This window comes from Daphnia pulicaria, chromosome 1 (assembly GCF_021234035.1).
Source record: "Daphnia pulicaria isolate SC F1-1A chromosome 1, SC_F0-13Bv2, whole genome shotgun sequence".
Classification (NCBI taxonomy): domain Eukaryota; kingdom Metazoa; phylum Arthropoda; class Branchiopoda; order Diplostraca; family Daphniidae; genus Daphnia; species Daphnia pulicaria.
The window spans coordinates 14,745,195-14,767,733 of NC_060913.1; the positions used below are offsets into that span (position 1 = coordinate 14,745,195).

Genomic DNA, 22,539 nt, shown 5'->3' on the forward strand with positions numbered 1-22,539 from the left:
TGTCGCCACGACAGTGCCATTATCTCGTCTACAACATCATGCCAATTGGGATATCACAAATCAGAGGGCTATATTTAAAAAACGTGTAAAATATCTGTTACATTTCCGAAGTTCTCCCTACCATTATGAGAGGACAGTGGCACAGTACCATTGTAGCGGATGGTGAGTGGGGCAAATTCATCTGGAATATAATCCTTGTCAGGAAAAATGTTACTGTTTCATCTAATATTCAGAATAGCTTAAGAACTGTATATATTTGTATTAAACTGTCTGTGATCTACACCAACCGATTCAGTTTGGGAAGAGCAGAAAGGGATGAAGATGTCGAACTATCAATGAGCGCAGTGCAAAGAAAAACGAACCATCTCGTATCATTTTTTTGTGGGTGGTAAAATAAAAACATAACTTTTCCCAGTCACACGCAAATACCAATTCTAGCACTCGAATTTTAAACTCAAGAAGCACACTGACGGATAAAAACTAGGCAAGGGTCACATTCACACAACAAATGAAAAATTCAAATCTAAACAAAATTTTGAATGGGAAAAAATCATTGCAACAAGGCCGCTGACAATAGCGAACAATAAATTATACGCCAGTCCGAAACAAAAATCTGGCAATTAACACATTCAACGATTCAAGTTTTCTATCGATCTGCAGATTGTCCGCTAAAAGTATTGCAGCCCAAATCAGTAAAGTAACACGGATTCAGAAGTCAAAGCAAAATTTTAAAAAAAGTTGCCGGACTTTTATCCCTAACCCGAGGTGCGCTTGGGTGGCAGAAACGATCCTGGGAGATTGGAACAGCAACACTTGATCAAGCAGCCACGCTCAAAGATGACATTCGCACATTTCAGTTACACAAATGTACACATTGAATGAGCCGTTTAACCTTCTTTTTTGTTTGTCTGTTTAGAAGTAATAAAATATGAGGCCTTAGAAAAGGTGATGATAAAAGGGGTAGTGAAGAAAAATGCCAAGAAGTGAAATATAGAAAGAGACAAAACCCTGACTTGCAGTAATGTGCTAACCACGTAATCTCAAAATTTTGGAAGGTGTCTGATATATATCGTTAGATTGGAATGTTTCTTGGTGACGTACAGGCGGAGGGATGCGTAAAATCGCAATGACGATATTACCAAATTCTCTTATACAACTGTGGACGTGCTTATAGCAGCTTGTCGTTTTCTAGCATCTTATGAGCCAAACGGACCTCTATGGGGAATACAAAGACGTAAAGTGCGAGACGAAACGATTATGAGCACAATCGGACAGAAAAAAAAACTCTTTGAGCAAACGATGATAAGGGGGGAAATGGGAGAGACAAATGGCTAGACAATTAATAATAAAAGCAATACATATTGTTAAAAAGACACATTATTGCAAAACAAAAAAGGAAATAGAGCCAATTCGAATGCTGACCCCATTCCTCCATTTCGTTATGGCTCGCTCTATATGTACACATTCTTTAATTATCGTTGAATGTTTTTCTCCATCAACATCCTTAACTTCTTGTGCAATGGAGGGAAAAACTGTTGTCTTTTCTGTCTAAATATCTGAAACTCTTTGTTTTATTCGTTTCCAGTGCAAAGGCTTTTTTCTAATTGAAGCCCAAAAAATAATTTGGTCATCAAGATGAGTGGAGGTTGGAGGAAGTTGGAGGGGTATAAAAACATAAATTCTATTTAATTGGAGCTATCGACATCGAAACTGCTTTGGAAGGAGTTGAGGAGTTGTTGACGTCAACGCTGGCTTTGGACATATCTCGACTTTTTTCTTCGTCCTTTTTTTCACGTCTTCTTCTTTTCTTGAAAGATCAGAGACAATTCGGATAAAAATGCTGGGCACAACCATACTTCACATTCACAAAACACTCACACGTGAATATAAGAGACATGTAGCAAAGTCAAGATGGTGACATGGAGGGCAAAAACATCCATCAGAGGAATATTTTCTTCCAATACAGGTAAATCCAAGACTTATTATTATTTAGAGACATAACTATTTGTGTTTCTTTTTAAAAAATTTGTTCGTGATGCATAGAGTGAGCCAAATATCAGACTCTTGGTAGATAAGAGAAAATAAATTGGGAAAAGGGTAATAGATAAAAGATTTTGAAAAAGAATTTTCCTTAAGCCTTTTCTCTCTAATAAACAAAGGATTGGCAAACGGCAAAAACAAAATGTCGCCCTTTTGCACACGATCCATTTTCTATTTTTCCCCTTTTAGTTTTTTTTTTTACTTGGCGATACCAATTCCGGCGCCGGCAGACATCCGCCGCATCATCGAAACGAGCATGGTGAAGGCCAGGTTCCAAACACGACGGGCCGTCTCTGAACGTGAAACGACGGCCCTCCAGAAGAGCAGCAATATGGCAACGCGTGATATTTGCTGAATCCAAAACATCCTATTCAAAACAAAATGGATTAGCAACTGTATATTTCATCAGACTCGTTATTGCTGTTGTACTAACCGTGTCATGTGCCTCCTAGCAGCCGGCAAGGTGCTGGGGTCGTCTTTAAGGATGAAACGGCGAGTGCCAAGGGCATAAGTTTCAATGTAGGAAGGCCAGTCGATGGTGCGAACGTCAAAGTAAAAGACGCGTCGGTCCTCGGCTGACATCTTCTCCAACAATTGGATGGGGTTCTCACTGATGAATCGCCATTCGTGAGTTGTAAAATAGTTGAGGCACGACATGGCGCGATGGGCTTTATCGTAAAGGCGAACCTAACAACAACAACAACACCGACAACGTGAATGAAATTATTTTATCACGACTTTCTCCGGTTAATCTTACCAGCATGGCGGGATTACCACTCATCCGAGCCAGAAAATCGAGAAAGTAGGCGGGCAAGTAATGATACAACACGACATCAATCTTGTGCAGGGTGAGGTTACTTTTGAAGCTACCGCTGGGGTACCAAAGCACGTCACTCATGGGGTACTTGAGCAGAGCTACTCGCCCTTGACGTTCAATTTCTCCCCAGGTCAGTGGGTTGTGGTAGCCGGAGGCGCAATTGTATACTATTATGTTGTTGGGTCTGTAAAGGAAAAAGTAGAATCATGAATCGTGACTTTGAATATGTCTGTGAGCAATGATTGAATAATTACTTGTGTGTGGCAGTGTGCCAAGCAACAGCAATCATCAAATTGATGGGGAATTCGACGGGAATGACATCGGCAACCATCGTTGTATGGCACCACAGCGTCCTAAGTAGACCTTTACCAGCTCCGGCGATCAAACCTGGATTGATTTGTATTAAATTAGTTAATTGTCCAGGAGAAAAAAAAAAAAATGCCAGTCTAATCAATTACCTGTTGGTCCGTTGAGGTTGTCCACCCAGCCGGGAATCGGTTCTTTCATGGCGGCTGTTACAATAGTCGGTCGAACGATGGCCAGTGGAATACCGCCGCATTCTTCCATTAGAAGGTGCTCGGCCAGCGCTTTTGTGTACGTGTAAGTATTGGGGCGTTTGCCAATCAATCTGAATTGATATTTCATAATTAGTTTAGATCCTCAGCAAACTTGAGATGATAATAAATTTACTTTTTAGTGATGCCCTTCAGTAATTCTTCGTCCATCCAATCGACACATTCCATTAACTTGTGTGGATCGGCCGGTGGCGGGTAAATCATTTCAGCGATTTCATCTTTATCGCAATTGGCGTAGGCTGTCGAAACGTGGACGAGAGCCTGAAATTGACACATAAAATGAGCAAATCTAATTAAAGAAAAGGCTTAAGTTGATGAAGAGGCTTACGTCAAGGTGTTCCAGTTTGCGGACAAGCTCGATAAGTCGCATTGTTCCTTTCAGATTCATCTCGACGGCGCTTTTAAGCGCTTCGTCAAATTTGACGGTGGCCGCCGAGTGGAAGACAATGGAGACATTGTCGCTTAACATTTTAATATCCGTGGCAGAGACGCCCAAACTTGGCAACGACATATCACCGGCGATGGGCACTAATTTGTTCATCAGCTCCGGTGAATCCCGTCGAAGATTGTCAAATACCTTCATTCATAAAATTGTAATTGAATTATTCAGTTCGTTGATACAAGTGTTGGGGGGGAAATAACAACTCACCTTTGTGCTGATGAGTTCTTCCAAACGTGTGCGGATGTCATTGCCCGCTTTGGGCCTCATCAAAAGGTAGAGTGTTTTGACACCTGGGCAGCATCGTAGAAGTTTCTCTACGAGGACTTTGCCCATAAATCCCGTGGCGCCGGTAATGAATACGGAACGATCACGATAAAATCCAACAATATCCGAAGTGGCCATTTTTGCAAATGTGTGTGTTTTTGTTTTCTTTAATTCAAGAAAAATGAAAAGTTCACAATCTTTGCTGCCCCTCTTTTTTCTGGTTTGCTGGATCCCACAATCACGATTTTTCACAGTCGGAGAAGAAGACGAAGAGTCGGGAGCGTGAGCGACAGGCTATTCAGCGAAACAGTCCAATTCAAAACCTGCGGCAACAGCAAAAACAGACATTAGAACATGATGAAACAAGAACCAAATAACACAGCAGAGAACACAGATTCGGGTTTCTCGACCGCAGGACCCGTCATTTCCGCTCAGCATGTTTGACTTTGTAGGTTGATGTTACAGTCAAACGAGTATTAATCTCACAAACAGGTCGAGGTCACCTGTGGGGGGGGGGGGAGAAACGAGGCATCCAATCAAGCTTCTAGCGTGTAGATCATCGCCCGATAGTGTTGGAATGTGGAAAAAAGAATAGAGAAGAGAAATTTCAATCAGGCGCAGGTAGGAGATGGATCACGCCAATGACATCCTGGTGGACCGACTCACCAGGGAACGCAACAAAAAGCGGCAATTGTTAAACCGATGGAGAAATACACGGACTGGCGCATCGACCAAAAATAGGGTCCACGATCGTAAGGTGGCCCACTGACCTCTTATGTGCGTCTAACAGCAGGTAAGAGGAGGAGGGAGCAGACGATTTCACCAGCAACCGCATCACGCCTCAGGTGGAGCAGCGGCACCGATGGCGACAAGCCAAAAGAGAAGAGCTGCTTTTTCCAACATTTTCTTCTTCTTTTTTCGATGATTCCCCCCCACTCAAAATCGGAGGAAATGCATTCGGGATTCCATATTTTCTCCTCTGTACCGAAAGCAGGAGAAAGTTGGCATACTGTAATGTTTCCATTTACGAATGGCACGCGTGAACTTGTAATCGGCTTACAATAGAAACACTTTCATCAACTCGACATTTTTTCAAGTGGAAAATGAAATTGCAAAACGTGATCACGCCAAAGCATAAAGGAAGACCCGCATTGCTGGGTATTCAATTTTCAAGCGTGCAACTTTATTTGGCCGATGGTGGAAAACGTGAACGGGTGTCGTTCAGTATTTTCTTTCGTCTATTTTTGCTTGAAACAAAAAACAATCATTTGAATAACAATCGAATAAAACTCCACAAGACGTCTGATCAAGGTCAAAATCGAAATAATCTTTTCGTGTTTTTTTAACGGCCGGGGCTATTTTTTTTTTATCGACACGAAAGACGCTAGACACAAAGGAAACCGACCAAGAACTTAAAACTGCCAAATTGTGAACAAAGCTGCAAATACATTTTTTTCCAAACAACAAAAAATAAAACGAAAATTTATGGTAAAAAAAATAAGCAAGAAAAAACGATTGTAGCGCTTCCGAAAAAAGTGGGACACGAATCGGCCGCAAGCGTTAAAAAACGGGAGAAACAGCCGGACAGAATGATCGGTGAAAACCCACGTCTCACACATTTTTTCAAGAAATTGCACATCACATCTGGCCGAAAAAAAAAAAGAAACAGATATCGATCAACAAAAACTGGGTTTCTTTCCATATTGCGTCCCTGTTTCTTTTTTTGGCACATACCAGGAAACGGGTTGAAATCGTCACACCTTTCTGAGTTAAACAACTGGTGGAAGAAGCGAGAAGAGAAGAACAAGAGAAAAAAGAGCTGCGAGTTGTGTGTGTGTGTGTGCCAACTTTTGCCAGCTCTACAAGTCAAACTAGTTTACGGCATTTCTCTCCGCTCGAAGAGAAAGCCCGTTCTTTTGGACCCACACACGGAGTAGTCACCAGCGGCCATTCAACAGTTACAAGAGGTTTGGTTTTCTCCAGAAAACTTACCGACTTTCACGCCAGTTTGGGCAGTTTTTTTTCTTCAAATTCACGCACAAACATTCAAATATTAATCAAATCCTTGAAGAGAGAGACTCACCTAAGACAAGGATTAAGAAACGGCCATTATTTCCATTGACGTTTTCATTTGGGTTGCTGTCGGCTTTTTTTAGAATCGAAAATTACGTTTACTAGAATTGTTAATGAATTCCAATCTACTCTATTTGAGAATGAAGCACCGCTGTAGGATCACTCGAATAAAAATGTCAAAGAGGGAACAAGCGCTCTGCAAAGAAACGTGTGACTCCTCCAACGTCTCGGGGCCGACTGAGAAATCCCGACCAAGATTCGTTGGCAAGGCGTAGTATAGTGGTCGCCAACAGGTAAAATGGGGAGGGAAAATAATAGGTACCAGAAAAGAGAGAGAGAGTCCCCTCTTGTGTTGGAACAACAGCAACAGCAGCAGCCAAGAAGGAAGGAAAGAAGAGGCGGAGTGTGGAATTGGAAGAAGAAACCAACAAAAGGAGAAGAAGAAGAAGAAAAAACCCGACGTGTATTGACCCACTTGCGGCCAACTTGGCTCGGACAGCTGGGCTCTCAAACTATACTAACTAGTGTGTGTCGTCTATGATCCTATTGATTAATCCTACTACTTAATCCTCCCGCGATCCATTTTTATGCAACTCATTCACGCTCTCAATAGATTACCAAGTGTCTACTTGAAACCTCGCGATTAAACAGCTTTGGGATTATTACCAGACGGCAAAGAAGGAACCGAAGTGCTACACTTACGGGCCGGCAAGTGGCTATAGCGCCAGTAGACTGACTATATACGGAACAATCCCGTTATTTGGCTATCGCCTCAATTCCTATCGGCTCCCGACTCGTTCTCTTCCAATTCGAATACGTTACAATTATTTATTTTGTTTCAAAGGCCTCCCAAAATTCACCAGCTTTAGCGGAGGGGAATTCTTTTTTACATATGCAAATGGCAGACCAAACAAGAGTAAATGGCACAAAGTTCCTTATAACTGTTGGACAACCCCATTTTACGATTCAGATTATTTCTATTAACGTTTTTGTTTCACAGGCGGATTCAGAACGGAAAAAAGACCCATAATAAGAGCATCTAAGGGGGGAAGAAATATTGGTATCACAAACCTCAATCGACCAAGTTTAGAAAATTATGCTCAAGACCACAAAATGAAGATACCAGTTAAGTTCACACAAGTTCCACTCGGAAAAACACCTCAACCTCCCCTCTAAAAATAACTGTTTTCAATAACAACAATAATACCAAAGAGTTTTGACGTATAATAGCTGGGCAATTTGGTCCCAAGAGTGCGCATTAGCACCCATTCTAGCATTGAAGTATGACTGGAACGGAGGCCATCCGGCAGAGAGACAACAAAAGGCTTATTTACAGCTAAACGTCTTGTAGTTTTTAATCGACAACAAATGTTAAAGAATGTGCCAACTTTAAAATGAAAAAAATATCGAAATCAGAAATCTTGTTTCTATTTCACGCTTTGATTTGTTAAGTTGGTCAATGGTAAAATATACACCCTCTCTCTCTCTGTCTCTCTCTCTCTCGTGGCGCGCTGTTTTGAATAACCACCTTCGACATCCAGCTGTGCATGTGCCATGGCTGTATTCAAATGTAAAACCTCAAGGCTAAGAGAAAGTCAGACCAGCTAACCTATCTTGCAGATTTTCTGTACACTTGATCATATTCCCGGAGATGAAATCAAGAAGGTAAATTGATCTGACCGAAATGGAAAATTCGGTCAATAATCTGGGTTCCGAATTATTAAGATGTTCCTACGTGTACATCGAAGAAAGAAACAAAAAATATGAAGAAGGGGGTGACCTGTTATACCTTGAACAACACAATTGTGCATGTTTCTAATTTTTGTAGGTCACCAAAAAAATTTTGAAATGCTGTACCTCATGTCTGATTGGTAGTTTTGAAATTAAAATAAATAAATAAATTAAAAAAAAAACCTAAACGAGTGACCTCTTTTTGCATATGCCGTTGTTTCCCTTTCGGTCCACCACCGGGCGGGATGAAAGTTCCCAGACTAAAAGTCTTTCTCTCTTTTTTTTATTTTTTTGTTTTGTTTTCTGACATGGGCACGTCCCGATGGAAATTCTTGGCAATCGGTTATCCGAAGGCCGTCTCGTCGGTCTCTCAAATGTTCTTCCAGAGCGTCGTCTATATAAGGTTATACGTTAGTAAGTTATACTATTTTTCTTTCTCTCTCTCTATCTTTCCTATGCCTTACAACGTTATGTCTAGGCTCTTTCATTCAAAAAACAGAAATAACCCACAAAATAAAAAGAGAGAAAAGTGTTCGGGTGGCCGTGAAACGAATCAACCCCTCGAGCAATTGGGGCTCACGATAAAGGAAACATACGGGATTAACTGCCTTGTACACATTTAATAGTTTTGAAACGAGCTAATGACCAGGGGATTCTAAAAATAACTTTTCCCAATCATGCCATTGGTAAATGCAAATTTTGTTGAAATATTTCGTTATGTCCTTTCGACAGGCGAATGTTTAGTGCAAACGACTAAATTTGACCCACTTTGAAAAATAAAAAAATATTCCCCCCAAAAAAAATGAGAGCGGCGGTAAAATATGAGGCAACCGGATACGTCCCACTTCTTTTTTTCTTTCTCTCCGATGCCTTTCCCCAAAATCGCCGGATTACCTGTTCCTCTTACACAGACACATTACGCCCAGGCGGCTAAGCTTAGCATTCCGACCCACATAGTGTAACTTGTAATTGACTTGTTTTCATCAAATAACCCTGAATTTTCCTCCCCTCCCACCCAACTCCTTCTACAGAATATGTCCGGGTGAAAGTGTGAATCCATCCAGTCTAGTTCGAGGTGAACTGCTGGATGGATGCGATAAGCCAAACAACAAAAAGAGAGAATGAAACACTTACGGGGGCGAAGGACAATTGCCGATGGCTTAACACTGTGTAAGTACACCTGTGACTTGATAAGCTTCTACTATTCAAATGGCAGTGCACACCTTGCAGTTGAAGGCTAATAATCTAGCCAAGAAGCTCGAGACTCCTCCTACACTTACCTCCTACACTCAAAGAAATGCTGATGGGGGAAAAGGTTTCTTCCCCCGACGAAGAGTTCACTGCCAGGTGATAAAACAACTGTTGTTACGTCAGCACCCGCAATTAGTACCTCCGACCATCACAAAACAGCAATGTCACCAATGACGTGCACCTCTACCACATTGTACAGACATGACGTCATTTTTAATCGGCGGAAAAAATAAAAAGCGAAATCACATAATATTGGGGATGCGTCCGAATTCGAGGGGAATTATCACGACACGCGGAATGGACGAGGGTAGGACAACGGAAAGGTGGTCTTATGCCTGGAAGGTATCCCCCCGTAACTCCGTACACGGATGTGACCGCAAGAGAGGAAACGGTCACGCACGGCGAACGCGGGAATCAAGTGCGCAACGGACAGGTGAGGCAACAAATTATTCTTATTTTATTTTTCAAAAACAAACTTCTTGGTTATTATCCCAAGACGGATTCACGTGTCGAATGGTAGGCGAAATCCAATCATTAATAAACAGACACGACAGGGTCGAGGTGAAAGTCGTTTTCTCTCGCGGCGACCTACAAAATGAACGACAGAAATTCGGAATTCGATTTCACATCGGTTCACTACGTGAGGAGATAGATACAGCGTTGCTATACAAGATATGCACGGCCTACATAGGACACGGTAAGTAGCCCACAGAACTGACACCGCTATTGTGTGAGCCAAGTTTAAGGTCGCCCTTCTACGTTGTTGAATAGAAAAAAAAAAACTTTTCTTTCTATATCTCTTTCTCTTTTCCCCTTGATTGTCAGGTATAAAATGTTAAAACAACACGGAAAATCCAGTTCTGAATGATGGGAAATGATATTTGTTCATCGCCATTGAATGTTTAAACGAACGAGACGGTTTACAATTGAGAAAACTAGAAAAGAAGATGGATCGTAAAAGTTGATGGCATCACTCACAAATATATTGTTCTATTTCTCTTCCGCCTCACCAAAGTTACGTTGTAAAGAAAAAATGTAACGGAGTCAGTTCACCGAAAAAAACATTCTAATTCAAAACAAGCCGACCGGTTTGTGCCAGACGAAGAGAATGAATGAAAAATGTCAATCGAGTTTCTATTTACTACCGTCAACTTTAGAGCAACAAAATCAAATCAAACTCGATAAAAGTATGCCTTTCATCAAAGAAGCCGAGGGAGATAAATATCTTTTACACTTTCACCATTCGGAATCAAAAAAAATTCTCGACGATTTCTTAATTTCTATGCATGAAATCAGGTCCAATGTTACTTGAAATTAACAAATTTTTTTCTCTCTTTCTAAACACCACCGGTCACTCCACAACTTTCTCTCGAATCCAATTTGCATATCAAGAATTAATCGAATTTGCCAGCCAGTTCTTTCATAAGCACACCTACTTTTTTTCAAGGGAATTGAGAAAATCTTAAATTTTTGAAACATTTTCTTCGAATGATTTCAAAGAGAAGATAAATAACTATAATCAAGATATCGTTGATCAATCTACATTGCATTTTTTTTTCGTCAAATATAATTGAGCTTTGAGGGACTCGGGTGTACAAAACAGATCGTTAAAAGAAAAAGAAAAAAACTTCCTGGTGATCAACTTTGGAAAGATAGCTCCGAGGCTCCTTCTAGCCTCAAAGACGGCGTGACCTAGTTACCTACAGGTTTGATTCTAGTGCCCATCGTTTTCACTGTGTGTTTGTTTTCTTCTTTCATTGTAATTTTTTTTTGTCTTTGACGAAACAGGCTTTGTGCAAACAAAATTTCGTATTTGTTAACCAAAGTTTGGGAGTTTTCGTTCATGTGAGCTTCAAATAGAAACCAAGTAAACATTTGTGAATGATTTGACACCTGACGAAACTGTAAATAAAATGCGAAAATCTAATCACAGGTGAAGACTTTTTGAAGAAAAACGGGAGGTAAAGATAACTGTAATGCAGGTTCAGAACCTCTTTCCGAATTCGGGGTCAAACGGATCAAATAAAGACGGAAAATATTCATTCGCCCCAAAGGCAAATCTTCATTTAACCTTAAAAACGAAAAGAACTTCTGCATACCTCATGGAATTTGACCGGTCTTCCCAAGTTTTTCGTCAAGATGTGTTTGCTGGGTTTTTTTTTCCCGAACGGTGGTCATTCTATCTATACCCCTTTACTCCCGAATTTTAATTATTATTACGCTAGATGGAAGCACATTCAGAAGAATGTTAGGGGCGTACCTCAATTCCTCAACCGGTTTCTTAACTTGTTTCGTTCGATTACCTTTTAATAGCAACTATTTTCGTTCACATCGGAAATGTATCACTCTTTGAGATACTAATTGGTACATAAATATTACCTACTCGTATTGTAGTTTCCTTGGACGAGTCAGTGGCCTGGCAGCGTGAACGAGGTAGAAGAGACACAACGACACGACACGAAGAAGTAAAATCAATACGAGCCAATTTGCCGGTCAGATGCAGACTGAGTTACCAGCCGTTTTCTTGGTAGAGGTAGGGGCTAAATAACCGTAGAGAGACACAGGGTAGGGTTGGCGCGCTGACTTCCACTGAAGCCTCCTCTTCCTCGCTACACTTTTCGGTGAGGTCAGCGAACCGAACTTCTTGGGGGTTTTTATTTCCACTTCTCGACCGGCGTGTCCTCACGATTCTTTTTAAAAACATGACAAATGAAAAATATTCACGAATGAAATTTGGCAGACAAAATCAATTATATATTCAACGGAATTGTCTGATAAAAATCGAGCGATTCCATTTCAGAAGTAGAGAAATGTGGACTGGCAATGCCGATTTCCTGGGGAGTTGTTGGTGGGGGGGGAAAAAAGAGTTGTGGCCCGAGGGGTTGCAGTCAGATTATCATCTTCTGCTCGCCATTTGTTTACTTCCCCGTTCGACAGGTCCTGTTGAGACAAGAGACTTGTGAATCGAGGAGAACAATAAGCTCAAATCTCATTAATAATCAGCCTATGTGACTCTAATTGGGGTTAGCAGTTTAAGGGAGACGGCGGCTTTCCCGGCACATCGTGTGCGGTGGCCATTGTGTGAGATGAAAGTGGTTACGCGCGTACGCAACTCACAGGCGCAACTGGCAGTACGCAAAGTGAACCTTGGAATTCATTCATAAGCTGTTCATTCACTCGTTGCTCACCCTTCCCACCCAAAACAATCCGTTCCGGCCAAAGCCATTCTTAAAACTGTAGAACGGCCGCCGAGATTTCATTCTCCACTTACCTGATAGCAGTGCCAAGGGTATGTTATTTATTATCTCTTGATTTCAATGCCAGATTTTCATGTTTATTTGTTTTCGCCACAGCTTGCGAGCATACTGGATGGAATCTGCACACAATCGGCAAAGTTTGAACGAACCAGACACTGGTTATGATCATGCTCCCCACTTGATAACCAGCACAATATCTGCCCAACTTCTCTCTACTTCATCATCTGCTTCCATGGTAGACTCAAACAATGAACCTCAAGCCCTCTTCACCGAAGGGAGTCTACCAGAAGACCATGGGCTCGACCAGTTCATCACCACTCTTATCGAAAACCACATTTGGTTGATTGGGGTTTTAACGGGAATCATCATCATCCTAGTAGTGCTCAGTTGCTCTCTCAGAAGTAACTACTTTCAAGAAAACTACTTCTTTACCAGGGCCAAAGAATGGGTGCATCTGCCTTTGCTGCAGCAGTCTGGCCAGGACTCACTGCTGACAGCAGAGAATGGTGTAAACCCCAACAATGTCCCCGTCAGTGAACCTGAGCCTCAGTTGACTCCTACTCCTGCTCAACATGCTGACCTGTGCTCCTGGGTCTCGGAAACGAGTCCAGACGAACGACAAACTAAAAGGAAGTCATCTTGGAACGAAGCTGAACTCAACAATCAACACAATTTGACATCAGCTGTTGATATGTCGACGCTGTTATTGACGGAAACGAGCCTTGAGCAACCAGAGTTTCCAGTTCAGCCAACAACACCCAAGAGTCCTTCTTGTGACTCAAATTTGGATTCGCTCAGAAATAGTTTCAAGGCCCAAAAGAACCATTTTGTCTTCAATGCCGACATTTTCCTGACCAAGTCGGAGAGTTTAGACGAAGCTCACAGTCGATCTCAGCCCCGCGAAAAGTGTTTTAAAACCAATCGAAGTGTCGACGAAATCCTGTCACGACAGGACGATAACCAGACCGATTCACAGTCACTCGATCAGCAACATACGAGCACATCCAGCATTCCTTGCACCCCATTAAAATGCCGAAAATTGCAGGAAAGACGTGGCTCAAATCATTCTTTGACCATCGCCGTCAGCAAGCCAGCCGAAACAAATATTTTGCCGACTGTCGTCACACCAAGAGAGTGGTTGGTTTTACTGCAAACATTCTTTATGGTTGGAATTTTCATTTTTTATTATTTTTATTACAGCTCGGCGGCGCAATTTCTTTTGACAGCAGGTAATTGCATGGATCGTCGACAACTTCAATCTTGTCTCAAAGATGTCAAAGCTCTGCACGCCGAATTCTGGTCGATCCCGACCAACGCATCTGAGCTCTGCGAACAAGTTTCGGGTTGTTCCATGAAAAACCGCTACCGTTACGTCTTACCCAACCCTCAAAGTCGTGTCAAACTTCCCTTACTGACGGATGCCTCTGACCTTGCCAGCACTTACATCAACGCCAATTACGTCAGAGTAAGAATAGAGGAGAAAATCCCTTTTTCCCCAAAATCAAATTTGCATGCTAATGAGATTTGTGCATTTTTCAGGCAGAAAATGGGGACGCCCGCGCTTACATCGCTACTCAGGGACCATTAGATAATACCATCAACGATTTTTGGTTGATGGTGTGGGCAGAACGGGCGCCAGCCATCGTCATGATCACAAAGTTGGTGGAATCGGGAAAAGCCAAGTGCGAGCCCTATCTTCCAGATGGCGAAACGGGTCGCTATGGCGATGTTATCGTCATCCAAGAGTCAATATCTGAGACTTCCGGCTGCACTGTGCGACAGCTGTCACTAAAGGTCTGTCTTAAACATGCACCAGATAACAAACAAAAACAAAAAAATAGATTGGACTGATTTAGAATTTTTTGTTTTAATATCTAGCGAGAAGGAGAAGAAGAAATTCATCGCACCGTTCACTATTGGTATTGCGACTGGCCGGACCACAAAACGCCAGACAATCCGCGCACCTTAGTGGATTTGGCCGTAATTATCGAATCTCTTCGACGGGGAAGCAACTGTCTTCTCCTGTCGTCTCCGCGTTCGTCATCGCCTCCAATCGAGTACGAACGAAATGACTTTTTTTTTTCCTCATTACATTTTTTCTAATTTATTTTTCGTCTGTTGACGGACAAATTCAGATCGGGACCTATTGTCGTACACTGCAGCGCGGGAGTGGGCCGTACCGGCTGCTTTATTGCCATTTGCCAAGGTCTAAGTCAACTCTTAGCCGAAGGCAAAGTCGACATCCTTGGGATTGTTTGTTCCCTGCGCTGTGACAGGTAATTTAGCGAGACGTGCTTCACCATCAGTTTACTCTCTTCAAGCTTTTCCTTCCTATTTTTGACTTTCTTTCTTCCACCGGGGCTTTGCGCTTTATATTTGCCCAAGGCCTTGTACGAGGAACTTGACAACTGATTACTTTCGCTTTCCAAGTAGACGATAAAATGTTTTCCCACATACAACGATATCATCAGCTGGATTCTTCTTTTTTTTTTCTCCTTCTTTTTACGTTTGTTATATTTCTTCTTCTTTTTTTCCTTCCTTCCTTCCGTCCTGTTATTATCATTATTATTATTGTCGGGAGCAATCGCCACCAGCTGACGACACACAACTGCAATCATTACGACCGCACAACAATAACCGTTTTCTTTTTTCTTCTTTTATGTGGCTGGGCTCGAATCCGTCATTCTTTTATTACGGATCGTGTGCGTAGGGGAGGAATGGTTCAGACGGCGGAACAGTACGAGTTTATTCACCGCGGCCTGTGCCTCTTTGAGAGGAGCACTCTCTCCGATTACGCCGGCGACTAATGGTCCACCGCCAGTCCCAAAACTCTACAAGGCAACTCTCGGCAAAAATGAAAGAAAAGGAAGTTGTTTTTTTCTTTTTCTTTTTACAATATGCTCCCCCCCACTATTACTCGTAGCAAAAATAGCACAACAACAACAACAAAACGAAGGCAAATCCCCTTCGCTTTCACCCGCAATCGTGTGCTGTAGCACACAGGTAACAAATGATTCTTGTCGGAAATATTGATGTATTATTGCGAGACTATGCACCCCCCACCCCCCCCCCCCCCCCTCCTCGCTTCATTCTACAAATAACAAGAGTGCAACAACATCTAGAATTGATTCTACTCTTGAAACCACAACGGGGCTCCCGTTTTATTTCGTTTGGGCTCAAAGAGGAGCCGTACCTGAATGCAACACAAAAACAATCCGCCAACTGCCCACCGCTTCGCCCTAATTTTCCAACAAATTTGTCAAACGGGTTCAAAACAAGTTTCGATATTAGAAGATGAAGGCCATGACGACTCGATATTAGTTGATCAAGTGAAAACAAGTAGGGAAATCAACGTACGTCAAATTCGAGTTTTAGTGCAAAACCGGAAAGATATGTCAATATGGACATGTCTCTCTTAATTTCTATCCTATATTTTTTTTAAAGTTGTTCCTAATTTTGTCTATCCACCGCACTGTTATTATTATCCGTGTTTCTTTTTTCTGAGCCAATTATTTTGCTTCATCGAAGAAAAAAGAAAAATGTTTTTGGTAGATCTCACTGCGATGAATCTGCGTGCCGATTTGAAGAATGCGCCCCATCACCCTACCAGGGGTAGTAACTATAGTAGATTTCTCCTCCTCAATTTCGTTGTTTGTTATTTCAGTTTTCTCGATTGTTTTTCTGGTTTCTTTTTATCAAGTATTACCTTCTTCTTTATTCAGAAACAACAAAAAAACATAATATAGAAAAAATGCAAAAATGTCTTGGTATCTTTCCCGCCCTGTCACGTAAAAAACTATTCAACGTGGCTAGTGATTTTGTGTAATAATTGGGAGCAACGTTTGTGTCTGTACCCTGCGCCACTCTTCTTTGCCTCTGCTCTTTTTGCTGCTGTTGCTTAGAATCTGTGTGTGTGTGATTATGTGTACATGTGGCATATCGATTGCGTTATAATGTCGCTGCTCTGTCCCGCTCTCTCCCCTTCTCGGCAAACATGAAACGATGATCTTGTTACATGTTCTTTATCCAAACAAGAATATAAATATATATATATATTATAAACGCATAACAAAAACGAATAAATCGATATCGGTATAAAAACAAAAAAAAAGAAATCTTTTGTTTCTCGTCCGTGTCTAGGAAACGCAACACTCTCCCGTGTTTGTCGCACGTCTTGCGACGTGGTGTTTTTTCTTCCACGGGTGGGTGGGTGGAGGGAAAGGAGTTGGCTATTTATTTATTTAAATATTCCAGTCTCGTCAAGTCACTCTCTGGGCTCCTGAAAAGAGAGGCGAGCTCCCTCGGAGCAGTAGAACGAGCTTATGCAAAGTTGGGATGCAAAGCGGGAGCGAAACGAGGCAACGCATACGAGCGCTTTTCGATTCGAAATTTCGTTAGCTTTAATGACGAAAAAGGGTCTTCTTCACCCGCCACCAAACATCCTCCAACTTGAATGCTAATGAGGCGCGAACTAAACACAACCAGGCAAAACCACCACCACCAACCAACCGAATCTTCTTCTTTCTTTCTTTTTCTCCTCCGCCATTTTTCGTGTAGAAACAGCTGGTGCCACTAGCTGATGTCGCGCGTGAACGTTCGTTTCCATCGCCTTTCCCCCCCACCGGTAATGAGGACCTCACACACAGAGACTCTCCTCTACCAAATAAACATATACAAAGCGCCTATTGATTTCTGTTGAACATTTTTTCCCCCTTCGTTATATATGACGAACGACGGCTGGTAAGAAAACGACAAATCCATAAAGACAAAAGAATCTTGATCATAAAAGAGAAAGAAAAAAGATCGCCCCCAATAGCTCGTGAATCCCTCCTACGGGTTTCTCTCTGTACGTTTTTCCCGACCGGTGTGCAAGGACGATGACATGCGACTTTGTGAGTCACGCAAAGAATAGGCGTTCTGATTTTCAGTGATGAATAATGGAGAGCTATGCCATACGTACAAGAAAATAACAGACTTGCGCGCACAGGATTATATCAAAAGATGTGTGCTGCTGCTGCTGCCAAAAAATAGAGGAGATCCCCGACTATACACACACACACACACACACACACATAGACTAAAGTAGCAAATCGAGTTTGCTGGGCAGGACGCAGTGATGAGGCATTTGTGTGATGATTTGAGGAGGCGAGGGCGGAAATCAAGCGTCAGCCAGGCGCGGGCTTACATCATTAGACTGCCGACACCTTGCACACGAGGCCGTCTTCCAGCGTCCCCGATACCGGAAACAAACGGGAAACCATCTCTTGATACAAGTCCCGAAAAATAAAAATAATAAAAAAAGGGAAACAAACGGAGGAAGGATCTTGGCTCACACAAAAAGAAGAAAGGGGGAAAAAAGAAGAGCTAGGAGGGGAGAATAGATGGATCAATGCCCTTTACATATACATATATATATATATATAGATCCAGAAGCATCGCAGTCTAGAGAGAGAGAGAGAGGAGATCAAAAGGATTTCGGAGAGAGAGAGACAGAGCCTTACGTGGTGCGTGAGAGCTCGTCGGCACCGCATTAGATTTGAATATAATCAATGATGTACAATCGAATCAGGGAGCTTTTCGCGGCTGCCATCACCACCAAAGCGAAATGAAGAAAATTCCTAAAACCTCTTTCGTCTTTCTTTTCTTTTCTTTTCTTGTCTTATCAAAGTCTATATCCGCCCCGCCATCGTTTCGGCATGTGAATAAACGCCATCAGTGAGCCCGACAGGCAAAAGATCCTTTTTCATAAAACATGAGCCTCGGATAGACACACAGAGTTCCCTATAGGGTCGCCTCACCAACCAACCAACCAACCGTTTCTTCAAAATTCAAAACAGAAATTAAAAAAAAAAAGGAAAAAGTGTTAAAATATTTAAGACTCACTTTCTTCGCTCCCGTTTTATACGCGTTGGGCCCTTTGAAGTCAAACTATAAAGGAATAGCTTTTAAAAAAAGTTGGGAGCTGATATCATAGCCCACCCCTCTCTCTTTTAACTTGAATTTTGTAATAGCTTTTTAAACGGCAACGTTGTTACAGCAGCAGTTAGAAGCAGCAGACTAATGAAACTAAAGTGCGTTCCATTCCATTTCCAACTTGATAACGGGGACCCTCTCTGTAAAAGCTCTGCGCGTATGCAATAGGTTGGATGGTCTGCCCTGTACCACCAGCACTTTAATGTAGTGCAATCGAATTGCAAATCTAAAAAGAAAAAAGGAATTATACGAACTGGAGAGCTGAGAGAGAAAGAGAAAGAAAAACTTTTTCCCCATTGGTTGTAAGAAGAAGAGAGATGGATCGCATCATGGGGGAATATATATACTAAAAGGGGGAAAAAGAGCTGGGCGAAAGGTTTTCCCTGCATCCGCGGCTTGATCATTCCGGATTAGGTATTATAACGAGACAGGTTGACGGATGAGACACATACAAAGCGGATGGGAAGTGGGTGGAGGAGGCCAGCCCCCCAAAAAAGGGCCAGACAGTGGCTCGGGAAAAAGAAGAAAAACCCAACAGCACGAGGAAGAAGAGCCAAGAAAAATGAGAAAAACTCACGCACAAAACAAACAAAAGAGTCTATATAGACTATAGATATATATACAGAGAAGCGGGAGCGGGAGCAGCAGCAGCAGCCGCTCTGTTGGGAAATAATGGCTTTATATATTGTAAATGGATCCTGCCGGGCATCAGGATCTCTTGTGTTCCTCCGCTGCCATGCCCAGGGTATCCAGTGGCACAAGCATTGTTAGGCAAGGCATCCCATTAAAGCTCCCAGTCTGTTTGTGTGCAATATTATATGTGTGTGTGTGTGTGTCTAATACCTCTAGAGATCATCAGCCAGTGTCTTGTCGATCTCATTTCCCCTCCACCAAACATCTCAAAGGAAATTCGAGACGATGATGGACGCGCCGCAGGGGGGGGGGGGGGGGGGGGGAGCAGCAGCCCAGTCTTAAAAAGAAACTTGTAAACATTTATTAAATGTTGCGCGTTAGCATTCGTTAACATCAGTCAGTGTCAATTTTCGTTTTTAGCCCAGAGACATATCCGTTGAGGAACAATTTTCCAACCCACACGTGCAACTTTCGCTCTTTGGCCGCTAGGAGAATTCTTGGCCACCGAGTGAAATATGCGGCTCGATCAAAGCGATCGAATTTGAAATTCATAAATTATTCACAGAGAGGGAGGGGACAACAACAACGACACACACAAAACTTGGGAGGAGGGAGAAAAAAAACGATGCCGGTCCAGTGATGGTTTTCCCTATTTCAGTTATTGCTTTGCCTATAGTATATTGCGCGCGTTCTAGGCCATTTCAGGAATAGAGAAATAAATCAAACGGCAAGTTTATGTTTCGTGGAGGAGCAAGTCACAGAAAGGCGAGCGATGGATAATTTACGGTAGCAGGAACTCCAACTTAATCATTCACGTTTTCAAAGGAAATAAATAAATTTTTAGAGTTATTGATTTGAATCAAGAAGAAACCCCCCCCCCCCCCCTCCTAAAAAAAACAAACCGAGAAAGAACCGAGGAGGTTTTGGTACTGCAATACGCCATCGAAAATATCAAAAGATAATTTGACAGTCTGTCACTTGTATACTTAAGAGTCAAGGCGAAAAATGTGGCGAATGGATATCCGATTAGCCGGGCTCAAAAAAGTCCACATCGTTGCCGGTAACACCGTCATTCACTATGTACAAGCGATTGGGTATACTAGGAGGGACTCGCGAGAAATGGCCCAGTTCAGAGTATATGCACCATCATCAGCTCAATCATGTAGGAGCAGCAATTGTCTATAATTCAATCCCTCCTCGGCAGGTTCCTAATGTCGATCCATTTTCCAGTTAGCCCATTTCCTTCATTACATTTTTAGAAGGTGAAATGGTGGCTGATATTAACTTGACCATCATTTGCGCATTATTCGTAGGTGTGTCATTCCGAGAAGCAAGTTAAGTCAAAAATCAATTCGGATTCTTCTCTCTCAGACGATCTGCCAAGGAGTTGTTTTTGCAGAGTTGCAGAGAAAGGAGCCAGAAATCTATTACGCAAACAAGGTTCACTTGTGCTATCGAGTTTTTCTCTTTTTAAAAAGCAAAATGTGCGAGGAGGGTGTGGTGAAGAGAAGCCTCGACGACTATGACTGATTGCTCCTCATTCAAAAACGTCGGGGTACATTGGAGGGGGTGCTCCTTCCTGGACTTGAGCCTGTCAATGGCTGCGCTGAAATAGGTGGTGACAGTGGCCCAAAAAGGCCCAGGCCTTCTTTTTAGATGGATGATGCCTCTCTCTCTCCCCCCACCACCACGACGAAATCATAAGAGTGTAGACACACTCATCCGGGCGCGCAACATCCACTGGCTTCAGCTATAAAAACCCAGCCAGATATAATATGCACCAAACAGTAAAATAAAAAAAGGAAACCTCAACTTTGATTCGTTCCAAATAGGATCTCCTAGGCCTCCTATCATCTGTAATATTGGCTGGCTCAGACTAGTATATATCTACAGCCCTCCAGTAGAGCTGTGTGTGTGTGGTGTGGAACCACCGTATATAAAAGCTACTCTCCTTTCAGACTGTATCCAGCACCAACCTTGTAAATGATATATTCCCATTCAGGAGCAAAGAAAAAACCTTTTCTCTCCCATTTTTTCCTTTCTAGTCGACATTGAACGCGCGCTTCTTTCGCAACACCGGCCAACTCCACCCACCTCTTTGATCTATTCTTTGCCTGGCCCATAGAATAAGCCTGGAAACTTCTTATTCTTCTGTTATGCAGTATACCTTTTTTGTTTGCTATTCACCGTCGGGTTTGCCGCCGCCGCCGCCCCCCACGCCCTTTGAGCGATGAAAGTGCGCTCAGCTAGAGACGTCGATATCCGGCGGATCCCGGAGTCACTACCAAATTAGAATCTCGCATACATCAGATCAATTTCCCCATCTACCTATTTTTATGTCTCAAATGAAATGAAAGCAGAGATCGGGAGAAGAGAAAGAAAAAACCGCACAGCGGGAAAATGTGTGTACGAAGGTTGTTGTGTGGCGGCACATAACCGCCTTTTCTCTCTAACCTTGTTTGTTATATACTCCCGACGAGGTAGTACCTTGTTACCCAGGGAACTGTGCATGGATACATGCAGAGTCGGATGCTCGGCGGAGCGGAGGGGGGGGGGGGGGGCCTACAGGATATATTACACACGCAAGGATCGAGTGGGATCCTTTTTTCTTTTTTTGTTTTGCCTTTTTGGTTGCGCATCTCTTATTCTCCGATTTGGCGACAGAGATAGAAAAAGGAGAGGGATGCCTACTCGCCTTTTATATCGTGATATCATCTCGCAGCTCCATAAATTATACGGAGAAAAGAGAGAGAGAAATGCGGAACGTGTAATTTAGGGATCCCTCTCTCTCTCTCTCTCCCCTCTCAATCTTCTTCTTCTTCCAGCCCATTCCGGCAGCTGGAGCAGTCTAGCTGCTATATATATTGCCGCTGTACCCAGTACACACACCCTATCAAACATGGGGGAGAAGAAAAAGAAGAAGAAGAAAAGAAAACAAGAGAGACGCTCAGACTGAGATATGCGTCCTCGTATTTGCCCCGTAACGGCTTGATATGGGCAATAGCGCCATCACCCCTTGCCTCCAATCGGCATCTGAACGACGTCCAAGACGATATTCCGTTCGTGAAAAGAGAAGAGGACGGGGGGGGGGATCCACCCAAAAGAGCAAAAGAAAAATCGATCGTGACGCGACTTTTATCCGAATAAAATAAAAAGAAAGAAAGAAAAAAAGATGGAAGGGAATATAACCCGGCCATCATCCCAGCTCTTCTTCGCTTCTTCTTTTTCTTCTTTTTTACAAGGGCCAAGTTTTACAACCACTCCCCTTCTCCCATCAAAACCCCTTCCCTACTTTATAGTACAAGTTCCCATCTCCTTCCTTCCGGCGGATTTAGCACTCACTGGCCGACAATTTTTCTCGTATTGGCGGCCCATCAAAATTCAAAAGGCATTTCTTATTCTCCTATCCCCCCCCCCTTTTCTTTTATATTTTAAGACGGCCGAGGATTTGTATCACATTTCTCCCACCCAATGACACGTCAC

At 42.6% G+C, this 22,539-nt stretch overlaps 2 protein-coding genes across 5 annotated transcripts; one reads left to right on the forward strand and one right to left on the reverse strand.

Moving 5' to 3' along the window:
* Positions 1 to 244: 244 nt before the first annotated feature.
* On the reverse strand, positions 245 to 11,790 carry LOC124334653 (putative fatty acyl-CoA reductase CG5065). Of its 4 annotated transcripts, none has more exons than XM_046789070.1 (9): positions 11,577 to 11,790; positions 4,082 to 4,461; positions 3,761 to 4,009; positions 3,548 to 3,693; positions 3,316 to 3,485; positions 3,112 to 3,244; positions 2,798 to 3,041; positions 2,474 to 2,727; positions 245 to 2,407 (listed from the first exon to the last, which is right to left on the reverse strand). In XM_046789070.1, exons 2-9 carry the CDS (start codon positions 4,274 to 4,276, stop codon positions 2,239 to 2,241), a joined length of 1,560 nt encoding a protein of 519 aa, XP_046645026.1. In that variant the 5' UTR covers positions 4,277 to 4,461; positions 11,577 to 11,790; the 3' UTR covers positions 245 to 2,238. The 4 variants fall into 4 exon arrangements, with proteins under 4 accessions (XP_046645026.1, XP_046645028.1, XP_046645029.1 ...); XM_046789072.1 differs by having other exon boundaries at positions 11,573 to 11,790; XM_046789073.1 differs by lacking the exon at positions 11,577 to 11,790 and adding an exon at positions 9,077 to 9,151.
* A 240-nt stretch (positions 11,791 to 12,030) lies between these two features.
* Positions 12,031 to 16,506, forward strand: LOC124333569 (tyrosine-protein phosphatase non-receptor type 7-like). The gene is made up of 7 exons (XM_046788976.1): positions 12,031 to 12,482; positions 12,547 to 13,587; positions 13,651 to 13,915; positions 13,990 to 14,244; positions 14,329 to 14,507; positions 14,586 to 14,726; positions 15,161 to 16,506. Exons 2-7 carry the CDS (start codon positions 12,563 to 12,565, stop codon positions 15,255 to 15,257), a joined length of 1,962 nt encoding a protein of 653 aa, XP_046644932.1. The 5' UTR covers positions 12,031 to 12,482; positions 12,547 to 12,562; the 3' UTR covers positions 15,258 to 16,506.
* Positions 16,507 to 22,539: the final 6,033 nt, after the last annotated feature.